This window comes from Sander vitreus, chromosome 12 (genome assembly GCF_031162955.1).
Source record: "Sander vitreus isolate 19-12246 chromosome 12, sanVit1, whole genome shotgun sequence".
NCBI lineage: Eukaryota > Metazoa > Chordata > Actinopteri > Perciformes > Percidae > Sander > Sander vitreus.
The window spans coordinates 20166427-20179339 of NC_135866.1; the positions used below are offsets into that span (position 1 = coordinate 20166427).

Genomic DNA, 12913 nt, shown 5'->3' on the forward strand with positions numbered 1-12913 from the left:
GAGAGGGGGGGGGGTGACACTCAGCAAGGGCCACTGGTCAGATACAAACCCAGGCCACTACCAAGGACTCAGCCTACATGGAGCCGCCCCAGAAAAATGTCTCTTTTTAACAGACAGTAGATAAAAAGTGACCCCCAACTGCTTGGAGCGCCGACTATGTGGCAGCCCTGTCGCTCTGACACCTCTCCATTAAAGGTTCCCTGCCATACAAAACCGTTTTTACTTGCATTTTTTTAAATATGTTAGGTGAACAGGCCTTTGTCAGCTCTAGCCACTGAAAAGAAATAAGCAGAGAAATCAGTTATTATTAAAATTAAATTAAATTATTAAAAGCAATTATAAAAGCTGGTCAGTCTGACATCATATTGCCTGAGCTCATTACTATTCATTAGCTCGCCCAGTTGGGCTGGGTAAAGGATTCTGAGAGCCAGGCTCTCATTGGCTAGCTGTTAGCCAATCAGATTCAAACAGCTTAGCTTGTTGAATAGTAATGAGAACTGGCAAAAATCGAGCTGAGTCTTCCTGTAGGCTTTCTATACCACACTAGAATGGCTTGAAACAAGGTAACCAAGGCATTTTTCCCACAAAAAATGTTACAGAGTCCATGGTAGAACTTCAGACATTACCACAAAGTAATGAAATACGTTTGGCAGGGCACCTTTAATGCATGTCTATGGGTCCTGTGTGTGCATGTGTGTGTATTTTAGGCCTATGTGAGTGATGTAACAACAGCAGAGTGTAAAATTTGAATTTTCCCATTGAGGGATAAATAAGGGTTGTTCTTATCTTCTTAACTGCTCTCCATCGTGAAAGGCTCACAATAGTTACAGTATAAATCTCAGTTTATACATTTTATACATTTTGCATGTGTGAGAATGAATCTGTGCAAAATCTGGCAGCAGAACACAAATAATGTGGTGTATCATGTTCCCTGCAGACACATTTATGTGAGACATAATCACTGACCATTCCTTATGTACGCTTCCTTAAATATGCATGACTATTTTTGATTTGAGCACTTAGTGTGACATAATCAGACACAGTACATGTGTTCAGCTCTCTGTAATTATATGGGTTGCTCCATTGTGGAGACATTACTGAAATTTTAATATGACTTTTTTTTTATTAACACCACTCTTTGTTGTCTTAAACGTCTTTGTTGTGTTAAACTCCTTTATAGTCATGGCTTTACATACTGAACCTCTGATCAATCAATACATAAAAGCTACTGTTATATATAATTCGGTGTGCATATTTCTGCAATCAGACACCCTTCTCTTTCCACCGGAAGTGGAGCAGACAGTGTCCCAGACAAAGTAATATAGTACTGTATGTGGACCATAGATTGCCCGGCAAGGATTTAAGAGATGCAAAACTGCTTTATTTTGGAATTCCCAAACTAACATTGTGTGTATGTACATTCTTCCTGGATACACAGTTGGCCCCCTACACATACGATTTTTCTTCATTATCTTTCGGCTTTCCACATTATCATCCTGGAAAATAATACAAAGCAGCTTAAGTCCCTATTTATCCACAAGACAGCTGCCAGCAAACATTTGCAATAACTACTTTGTTTTGCATTGTTTTGATGCTGTGTCTCATATTTCCTAAATTCAACATGGTTTCCTCCCATAAATCCACATATAAGTGACTTGTCATTCTACATTTATTTATAGTTATTTACAGTATGCATTTTAGGATATTTCCACTTAACAAACGATAAGGAAAAGCACAAAAACAAGGATAATATAGGCTTATGATATATTTATTCAATAGCAAAAATATAAACTAAGTTTAACTCATAAATCCACGTGAATAATTAATAATTCCACATTTCAGGACTTAAATGTGTTCTCCAATGCATATTTCTTTACATAGGAACGGAACAATCTGTTTTTAACTGTTGATGGCTCAAAACATATGATTTTGCTTTCTTTTTTTCCACATTTAGTCTGTATGGCAGTAAGATTAAAAAAATAAATCTAAACCTGGTTATTATGGGTTACCACATGCTTAGGTTAGTATGGCAGGAGAGCAGAAGTGATAAAGATATTCAAAAGCAGCAATAGAGCGGGAAATAACCAAGGCACAACACACAGTTTACACGTTGATTGTCTACATACATGAAAAAGCATACGTCACCCATATGTTGTTACACCTACATTCTGTATGTTGGGTGTTTGGATATTATGTAAACATTTATGTGAGTATTTTCTTATTCATGCCTCAGAAGACTGAAAAATACAGGCTTCACCCTTTCATTCCCATGTCTCCACTGTATATGTCCTGGTGCTGGGCTTTGTCTGTTCACGTGTGGGTTTTGTGCTCCATCTACGTCTTCTTTAAGCACAGGGGGTTCATCCTCCAGCAATGACAGATGGTGTTGAAGAGTCGACAGCGGCAGGAGGCGCAGGGGTCGCAGCACAGGACGTGGGCGGAGCAGCTTTCCATCAGGCGGCCGCAGCGACGTGCAGGGGACATGAGGTTTGACTTGTGTTTCTGAAACAAGAGAGATCATTTATATAAACTGTCTCACAACAAAATGGAAAAATAATTCAAATCCCCATGGACCCTTGGGATTCACACATGTGCAACAAATACAAAAACTTTACACTGCTCTAAAGATTGAGCCTTGTCATTTAAAGATGCAGTTAGTAATTTTGCACAAAGATTGTTGATATTTGAACTCAACTGCCAAACAAATTGGGGGGTGGCAGTAGCTCAGTCAGTAGGGAGTTGGGTTGGGAACCACTGGTTCAAGTCCCCATACGGACCAAAGTATGGTGGTGGACTGGTAGCTGGAGAGGTGCCAGTTCACCTCCTGGGCACTGCCAATGTGCTCTTGAGCAAGGCACCGAACTCCCAACTGCTCGGGGTGCCTTTCCATGGGCAGCCCCCTCACTCTGACATCTCTCCATTAGTGCATGTATAGGTACTGAGCATGTGTGTGTAATTCAGGCCTGTGTGTAATGTGTAAAATAGTAACAACAGAGTGAAAACATTGTAATTTCCCTTGCAGGATTAATAAAGTATACATTATTATTATTATTATTAGGGAAGTTTGGGGTCCCCTGCTGGAGCTGCTACCCCCGCGACCCGACCCCGGATAAGCGGATGAAGATGGATGGATGGATTATTATTATTATTATTCCCCCTTCGGCAGCTCCACCCCCCAGATTCACGGACAGATAACTACTGGCTGGCACATTCAACTGCTGAAATACAAAGGCAGCTTAAGAGGAGCATAGAAAGCTTACAGGAGTGTTACTTTCCTGTGGCGGAGAAATCTTTCGCCTCGCGAACAGTCGTCTGGCCTTCGCTTGGCTCCAAACTACAGTTGGAAATAACAGAAGAATCAACAATGTTTACTGTTAAACACTCATTAAACAAGGCTTATTATAATGACTCAGTTTCAAGGAAAAATCCCTCACCACACTCTTGAGACCTATATATATTCTGGTCTCACACCAAACAACAAGCTTCTTGTTTATTCTCCTCTCTTTGTACTGTCAGGTCAGCACTTTGCCTCAGAAGAGAAGTAAACATGTATGTAACATGGCAGTGGTGGCCGGGAGGTTGTCGGTTCAATCCCCAGACCGACAGGATAAAATCTGGGTGGGGAAAGTGAAAGAGCAGCGCTTGTCCCTCCCTCATTACCACCACTAAGGTGCCCTTGCGGAAGGCCCTTAACCCCAACTGCTCCAGTGGAGCTGCTCAGTGGCCAGCAGATCAAACTGTGGTTGTGGGCAGCTTCCAGGTATGAATGTGTAATTGTGTGAATGTGATCAGGGCGTTCCTGCAAAAGAGAGGTTGCCTCTCAGTGAACTTTCCCTGAACAAATAAAGGTTAAAAAAAAAATACTATGAGATCATATGTACCAGATGGGTGTTCTGGTTCTGTCCTGGGGTCTTCCTCCAGTCAAACATACCAGGGCAAGGAAACGTTGACTAGAGCACAAAAGAAGAAAAGAAAAAGAAAAAAAAAAGAAAAGCTGGCAGCGTTTTGGTTCCAAAAAGCAGCCGAGAGAATTACTGGAATTGTTGGGTCTTTGTAAATTATAGAGTGTGGTCTAGACCTACTCTATCTGTAAAGTGTCTCGAGACAACTCTTGTTATGATTTGATTTTATAAATAAAATTGAATTGAATTGAATTGAGAGCGTCTTTTGTTGCTATAACAACAGCTACTGCTACAGTATCCCAGAGCGCTATGTGGAGCGGTGCTATACGTTAGATAAAACCAAGCGGTGGAACGAACAGAGAGAGAGAGAGAGAGCGGTGCTGCTAACGTTGCATAAAACAAAGCGAGTTCCCTGTACAGTGAGCACTCGGTCATACCGTATAACTCGCTGTGCTCCGACTCCATTTTTTCTTGTTGTTATGAAAACGAGTACGACAGGTCTGGCTACTCAGCTTGTCATTGGTCGGCTGTCAAAGAGCGCTTGACGTAGGGCGTTTTTTTTTTCTTTTTTCGAAAAGTTGAACTTTTTTCAACTTCAAAAAGATGCCCTGAGTTACAGAAAAAAAGTCGCGGAGGCGTTTAAAAAAAAGACTTTTATAAAAACACGGTTTACTCCATAGGATTATGATGTAAAACAGACGCTGGCATCTTAAAAAAAGACAAGTGCTTTACTGGCTACTTTAAATGTGATGGTTCACTAGTTCTACCCTGAGCTTCTTGGATGTCCAAGAGCTCCTCCCTGTCCTCTGGGAATCACATCTTATTGTGGTGAATGGGTTTGTGTGTCCCTGGGAGCTGTATTGTCGGGTGCAGTAGCTTCAAGAACCAGTCTGACTCGACCACAAATTGACAGATTAACCTCACAGGAAATAAAGAAACTGGGACCAATATATTGGCATATGGGCTCACCACCAACAAAGAGTCGGGTAAAGGTTCAGTGCATTGCCAGAGAACTTGGCGTGCTAACACCCGTTTACATAACTGATTTTTAGTGTGTGGAATTTATAGCTATAGAGTCTGTGCTTTCTTTGGTTTATGGCCATCCTGATTTAACTACTGGAAAGAGTTTTCAACACCTAATTAAATATTACTAGAGAAGCGGTTGTACAAAATGTATTTAAAGTTTTCTTTTTGATCCCTCCCTCCTTCATCCTGTCTTTCTGCATCATTTGTCATTCTGTGTGCAGGAGGATGTTTAATCAACTGGAAGTGATCTCCTCCCTCACATTCTTGCTAGAATAACAGTGAGAATCAAATAGAAACTATTAAGCTCACATTAAAATGCTCATCAAATAAGTTTGGGAGGAAGTGATTTTTCAGTATGTTAAAAGAGTTATAGTTGTAGTTGACAGCTCTGCTGTTCCAGTTTTTTGTGATGTTTATGGTACTGTTCAAGTATATCTGTACAACTTAACTACTGCTATTACTTAAATATCTCAACAACCAGTGGATGGATGTCCATGACATTTTGTACAGAGACATCCATGGCCCCCAGAGGATGAATACTAATGACTTTGGTGACCCCAGACTTTTCCTCTAGCGCCACCAGCAGGTTAACATGTGTGTTTTGGGGTGAAATGTCTCGATAACTGTTGCCATGAAGTTTGGTACAGACATCAATGTTGCTAAATATGAGTTGTAATAACTTGGTGATCCTGACTTTTCATCTAGCGCTATCATCTGGTCAAAATTATAATGTATCCAATATTTTGGTTTAGGACTAAATACCTGCAGAACATTCCCATCAGCCACAACCAGTGTAGGAAATTCAAAAAAATATTTGGGGGGCAACTTGCCCCCACTAAAAAAATCATCTGTCTAAAGAATCGGGCCATTTACAAAATTTTGAGGATCACTTTTGTAAAATAGAAATTAGCGCATAAAGTTGCTGTGTTTGTATGTAAAATGAGCCCAGATTAAAATGCATACAGTATTAACCATCACCACTATTGCTATTAGTGCATTGGCCTGAACTGTACTTTGTGTTTAGTGCTAATTAGCAAATGTTAGCCTTCTAAACTAAGGTGACCATGGTAAACATTATACCTGCCAAACCAGTGGTTCTCAACCTTTTCGAGTTGTGACCCCCCCCCCCAGAATAATGAGGTCGGTCTGAGTGATTACTGTGAATGCTCTGATTAATACAGGTAAACAAATAATGCTTTGCTTTAATGAGGTTTACTTTTAGCAGCTAGCATCTAGCCTTGTCCAATGTGCTCCAGGCTCTGTGGATTTATTTATTTATGTTTTTAGGCCTTTATTTACAGAGGACAGCTGAAGACTTGAAAGGGGAGAGAGAGGGGGAATGACATGCAGCAAAGGGCTGCAGGTTGGAGTCGAACCCATGGCCACTGTGTCGAGAAGTAAACTTCTGTATATAGGCGCCTGCTCCACCAGGTGAGCTACCCAGGATTTCTGTGGATTTTTGATGTCTGACTTTTTCTCTCAAAAAAGTTAAGTTTAAAAAAAATAATAAAAAAAAACAATTCCTGATCCAAATGTAAACAAACGGTTTCCGCATCACAGAATTTCCTATCTCAGGACTGGAACATGCTATCAACAATAAAAACCTTTATTTATGTAGCGCTTTTCAAAACAAGTTGCAAAGTTCTTCACATACAGTTTTAAAAGAAAATACAATAAGTACAGTCGATAAAATATATTGGGGAAAAAACAACAGCAACTAACCATAATTAAAAAAAAACAACAGTAAAACCAATACAAAGAAAGTCTAAAATAGTTTTTAAAAGTGACTTCAAATGTATTTCTTCCCACCTTAAGTTTTCAGGTTTGACCAAGGAATGGCCAGTAATGACCTACCAGTGGATCTCAGGTTGCATTCAGGCTCAGAATCAGACTACTGGGATGATTTGTCAGCTGTCCAAAACTTTTTAGCTTCAGAAATTTTAAAATCATACCAGGGCATTGGTATAATACAATAATATGCAGGATTGGTTAAAAGACAAAGATAATATTTTAAAATTGAAGACATTTTCTAAATGTTTCATTTTTAATTAATCAAACTTTTTTTTAAATAATTTAATTTTTTTTAATACAAGACTAATTCTAAATACAAACTAAACCATGATCAAATAAGTAGCCTAACATCTGTCTCTCCTCCTTTCAAATATATTCATTTCATACTTTTATTAACCAACGTTACTTTGTAAAACAATTTAAAGACTAAAAGCATTTTATAAGGGAACTATATGGAAAAACAACATCAGTCTATGATAGACATATTCTTCTATCCAGTCATTATGTTCCTTTATATTATGAGCTGCATCATTTTCGTTCACAGTGTAGCATTTAAACGAAATTTTACTGGCTCACAATCACAGCACAACAAAAAACAAATCAAATCCACTTATATGATTTAAAAACATTATTTAAAAAATTAAAATTAAAAAATAAATAAAGAGGAGGTTGAATCCTTACCTGTGTCATTCTCAGTCTTCCTCACATCTTTCTTGGTGTCCTCTGCCCAAGACAGCGGGAAGACAAGCAGGAAGAAGCACAACCAGTGTCTGCCGTTGATAGTTCTCATAATGATGATGAGATCTGTTGATGACACGGTAAACATCAGTCTCTCATACCTTCATTACATAAATCTCAGACTGTCAGGTGCATATGGGGGATAATAATCTACGAATTACGTACTTCTTCTCTTTTAAACCCCTCACTTCAGCTCTAAACCCCTCACTTCAGCTCCCTCGTGTTTCTTTCTGGTTCTGAGGAGGTATCTCTGCCTCCAACAGGGTGGATGACAAACGACCAGGAGCGAAACGCGGCGCCCCCATGTGACGGGCTCGACGCACGACAGGAGATGTTTGTTGCCTTGGCAACAGAAAACAGATCAGTCTCAGAGGTACGTATGCTGCGTTCCAGGCAACCCGTAACTCGTGTTTTCACAACCTTCTACCCGTGAAAGTTCCCTGGAACAGCAGTCAAACCCGTAACTTAGCTACTACTCGTGAACTCCTACCAAACTTCTCTTAATACATCCATGGTACCAGATCGTTGTACTCCCAGTTACAGTTCATGACGTCACACACACATAAACAACAATGGCGACCCCTGTTGATGCTGTACTGACTGTTCTTATATACTGTCTATGTGTACTGAGGCTGGTGATTAATGCTGCGTTCCAGACACAATTTTTAGCCCGTAAGTTACTACTTCAAGTCACGACTCACGACTTGGTAGCGTTCCAGGCAAAGTCACCACAAACCTTTCTAGCTAGCGTTAGCTAGCGGCTACCTAACGTTGACATTAGCTAGCGCTAGCTGATACTAGCGATTTCTAGTCGGTGACATATTTTGGGCTTCATTTAATAAACATAACCTGTAGCTAGTAGTACACAATTGTATGTGTATTGTTTTACAATGTGCGGAATTACTTTACGTTGCCTATTTATGTATATTTATTTCTATTTCTCACTGTTAATCACCGGCGTCTGTACAGCATCAACAGGGGTCGCCATTGTCGTTTATGTGTGTGTGTGTGTGTGTGTGTGACGTCTAAAACTGTAACTGGGAGTACAACGATCTGGTACGAGTTCACGAGTAGTAAGTTACGGGTTTGACTGCCATTCCAGGGCACTTTCACAGGTAGAAGGTTGTGAAAACACTTATGGGTTGCCTGGAACGAGGCATAACAGTGAGAAATAGAAATAAATATACATAAATAGGCAACATAAAGTAATTACGCACATTGTAATCAAAACAATACATATACGATTGTGTACTACTACAGGTTATGTTTATTAAATGAAGCCCAAAATATGTTGCTGACTAGAAATTGCTAGTATTAGCTAGCGCTAGCTAACGTCAATGTTAGGTAGCCGCTAGCAAACGCTAGCTAGAAGGGTTTGTGGTGACTTTGCCTGAAACGCTACCAAGTCGTGAGTCGTGACTTGAAGTCGTAACTTCCGGGCTAAAATTGTGTCTGGAAGGCAGCATTAGGCCTCATAGATATACATGTCTATGTGTAGGCCTATGCAATGTTTTAGCTTGTTTTTTCCTCCCCTTCTTCGACATGAACTGCTAACACTAACAGGACCAGCCAACGATGGAACGTTACATATATTCACTTAAGTAGCCTTACTTAATATATAGCTACTGTACTTAAAAAAAAATAAAAATTGTGTACTTTACTCAAATCTTTTTTAGGTGCGGGCTGCAGCGCTTTGAGGACTTTTTGTAATATATTGCACTGTAGCTGTATATCAGAAACATAGACATACAGTACATAGTGATATAGAAAGACTCCAAACGAGTACTCCACTGCACTCGTTTAACACTCTTTCTTGTCAAAGCCCACAGAGCAACACGATTGCAATTCGACAGTTATGTTGGAGATTCAGGTGTGTTATGCTAGTGGCGGCTAAAGTAGCCTCGAGCCGCTAGCCTCAAGTAGAGATGAGGAGCGGACTACAGAGCTCTGGTAAGTTTAGGAGTGGGCCTACTTCTTTAACATAACATCTGATAAAACATGTATAAACAAGACTGTATGAAATTTAAATAAACTCTAACCAAAAGAGAAAATGGATACTGTGGTGAAATAGTAATATAGGCTACATTTAAAGTTGTTTTAGTCCGTTTAACTCAAAGTTTATCCAGCTTTGTTTCACCAGTGAGTAAACACACTTCAGCTTGAGGCAGCACTGCTGCCATGGTTACCTGCAGTTTCCATGGCTGGCCTTGGTCTTGTTTTGGGCCCTGTGTGCATGAATGGAGGGCATTTCTCACAGAGATTTAGAGCTACTGTACAAAAAGCTCTAAAGTAGTCAATACAAATTTAAATGTCATGACAACAGAATAAGGCCCACTGTGAAATGATCCTGAAATATTAATTAAAGGCCCTGCACACCCGCAAATATGTTTTCTTGGTTTATTATGTTTCTTATACATAGGTTAGTACTATTCTTTCTGGCAGAATGTATCACTATGATCAACTTAATTATTTCCTGGACTTTGTATCACCATGGTCCCTAAACGTAGCCTATGTAGAAATGCAGAAAATGGGATTCAAATCGAAAAAGTCCACAAAGTCCAGGCTGCTTCTTTTCTTACACTCAAAAACTGTTGAAATATTGTGCTCATCTATATACATTGTTTTTCTCTCACCCCTGCCATGACCACCCCATTCCTCCCCTCACACCTTCTTCAATTTATTTTCCCACACTTAATTTCTGATTCTGGTGCCTTATTTTGTTTGCAGGTGTGTGTGTGTGTGTGTGTGTGTGTGTGTGTGTGTGTGTGTGTGTGTGTGTGTGTGTGTGTGTGTGTGTTTGTGTGTGTTTGTGTGTGTTTGTGTGTTAAAAAGTAGTATATGTGTGATGTTACGACTCCTTAGATGGATTCGGGGACAGTAACACGACAATCAATAAAGTGTGACAGAGTACTTAATAGTACTTGTATCTCTGCCTTTGGTCAGTTTGTCTTCTCCTCATAGTGTTGTTTTTCTTGTGGAGTGCCAAACTGCTGACAACAAGGATAACTGTAGGAGACCAATTTAGTGTTTTGGATTTAAAAAATTTAAATTACTGTGTTCTATCATCTTGACACTGGCTTTTTCCTCATGCACTAATGTACTGCTGGCAGATAGCTGAGCTTCTGACGGTCTGGCCTTGAATGAGTGTGGAATTCACTTGACAGCAGAACATGCCGGTTCTTCTCCAAGATTGTCACTACTAACTATCAGTATGTGCCCACATCTGTTTACAATGTGTGTATGAGTGATTGATCACTGATCTGTGTTCCAGATGTTAACAAACCATCACGATTAAAAGTCAACAGGATCCTGCTGTCACTCCCAAAAGTATAAGTACTAATGAATAAAGGAATGGATGAATGAAGGCTTTATTTTGAACATGTAAAAAAAATACAATAAAAGCTAAAACAATATAGTACTTATTATACATTTGTTGTGCTGTTACTGGTTTCTTTAACTGGGACAGTGTTTTGCAAGCCTAGGTATGAAGTCCCAAGTCAAGTCCAAGTCCTAAACTTTTTGTTACAAGTCCTAAATAAGTAATTATTTTGTCTGCCTTTTAGCCTGCATCTTTCCCTCCTGCTCGTTCAATGCAATTGGCTGCTGTGGGGTTGATTTATAGTATTGCCTGTTGCCAAGAAGATGTGATTCCCTTCACACCTTTTACAACATAATCTTTCAATTTTGGCCATGGGGAGTTATTCCAAGTCAATTGGCTCAAATCCCAGTGAAGTCATGAGTCATTATAGTCTAAGTTGCAAGTCTTATTTCACTGCTTAGGTGTCTTAAGTGAGGCCAAAGATCATTGATTTTATCAGCCAGCTTTTCAAAAAAACATTTTGAAAATAGTCATTCTGTAAGCCTCTGCGATTTTTTCCCCTTTGACAATGTATGTTTATTTTTCATTGTTGTACATATATGTTCACTGCCTTTTATATCATGGTTAGGCAGTGGGAGCAGTTTTTTTCATGTTCAATTCTCAATTAGTTGTTTTTGTTTGTATTGTATGTTTTCATTGTACTATACAAATAAAAGTGTGTACAAATGCAATCAGTGTGGCAGTATGAATGCAGCCTGGCCCAGACCTCTCGATGTCCACGTCTGTCATTTGTTCTGTGACACAAATAGAATACATAAAGTGACTCTTGTGATAGTGAGGCTAGTATGAATGAGGTTTCAGTTGGATGGGACTGAAGCTCTGACACACACACATTCACACACACACTTCATTCATTAATTGCAACACTGTTATTCACTTTTTGAGAGGTAAACATCTCAGCCCATTATCAAGGAGCACTGTGTTTGGGGTTTAGAGAGATGTCCTTGTGGGTGATGAGAACAGAACATTAAGTTCCCAGCATCTCTTTGATTCAGGTGCAGAGGCTTTATCTTTGAAAACTGCTAATACACTACCACCTTATGGTCATATTTGTCTATAGCATCAAAACTCTTGAAATCACTTCAACACATTATTAATAATAAAGTTCATTACAAAACAAATCTTTAAAAAAATAAAAGGTTGATGATTCAGAGCAGAATCTAAGAATGTGTCATACATTTTTGGGTTCCTCTGAATCTACTCCAGGAATCATCTGGCGTGGGACCCCCATGCAGCACCCCAGGGTCTAACTCCTCTTACCCAGGAAATACTTTCTGGAGGTGAGGATGAAGTAGAATGCAGGAGACCCCTTTTTGGTCCAGGACCTGCACGCTCCAGTCGAGTCCACTGGGAATGGGACTGGAACAAAGAGGGCAGCCATCTGTGGTGGTCTTGGTGAGCTTTTGATACCATTAACAGGCATAGAGTTAATTTCATATTAACACAGGAACACACAAGGACACACAAAGTGTAGGAGCCTACTTACTTCCGTTTATTGCAAATTCTCCCTCTCTGTCAAAGCATCAAAGAAGGAAGTACAGCAGGGTTTCTTTGATTCAAGTTTGCCCAACTGTGCAGGGACTGTTCTTGTTAATAGTTTTGCTGGATCATCAAAAACTCTAGGCACGTTGTGTTGGCTCCACGTAAGCAGTAACAAGGTTACTGATTTGTTGACACCCTCTGCTTGACAGGGTTTTCATATTACAAAGGGGGAAATGCAAACACGTGCTTCAGTGAATCATTTGCTTCAGTGTGTCTAGTCCCCCGGCTCCACAGGAAGTTTCACTTCCAGTTTCGGTAAAGCACCAACAAAAAAAAAACAAGACATAATATAATGATTGATACATAATGTAAATTGATAACACCATAAATAAGTTACATCATTATAGGAAGCGTATGGAAAATTACATATATATATAATGGTATTTGGTATTTCATTGTTTCTCCTTCAACAATATAACAATATTGTCCCACAGATTTTTGTGGCGTTTTTAATTAAGATTTATAGTTTTACTGTAACCAAGTTTCTGCCAAGGACTACGTTCTTTAATTCTATCTATCTATCTATATATCTATC

At 39.5% G+C, this 12913-nt stretch overlaps 1 protein-coding gene across 1 annotated transcript; it reads right to left on the reverse strand.

Annotated features, from left to right (window-relative positions):
• Window positions 1-1651: 1651 nt before the first annotated feature.
• asip2b (agouti signaling protein, nonagouti homolog (mouse) 2b) lies at window positions 1652-12647 on the reverse strand. The gene is made up of 5 exons (XM_078265038.1): window positions 12323-12647; window positions 12097-12236; window positions 7401-7523; window positions 3261-3334; window positions 1652-2502 (listed from the first exon to the last, which is right to left on the reverse strand). Exons 2-5 carry the CDS (start codon window positions 12215-12217, stop codon window positions 2335-2337), a joined length of 486 nt encoding a protein of 161 aa, XP_078121164.1. The 5' UTR covers window positions 12218-12236; window positions 12323-12647; the 3' UTR covers window positions 1652-2334.
• Window positions 12648-12913: the final 266 nt, after the last annotated feature.

Bases quoted from the DNA above. Each gene is read 5' to 3' on its own strand.
- asip2b (XM_078265038.1), bottom strand. From the start codon at position 12,217: ATGGCTGCCCTCTTTGTTCCAGTCCCATTCCCAGTGGACTCGACTGGA. The intron at 3,335-7,400 runs GTAAGGATTCAA...TTCCAACTGTAG, and splicing joins GAAGACTGAGAATGACACAG to TTTGGAGCCAAGCGAAGGCC. The intron at 2,503-3,260 runs GTAAGCTTTCTA...CTCTTGTTTCAG, and splicing joins CACAGGAAAGTAACACTCCT to AAACACAAGTCAAACCTCAT.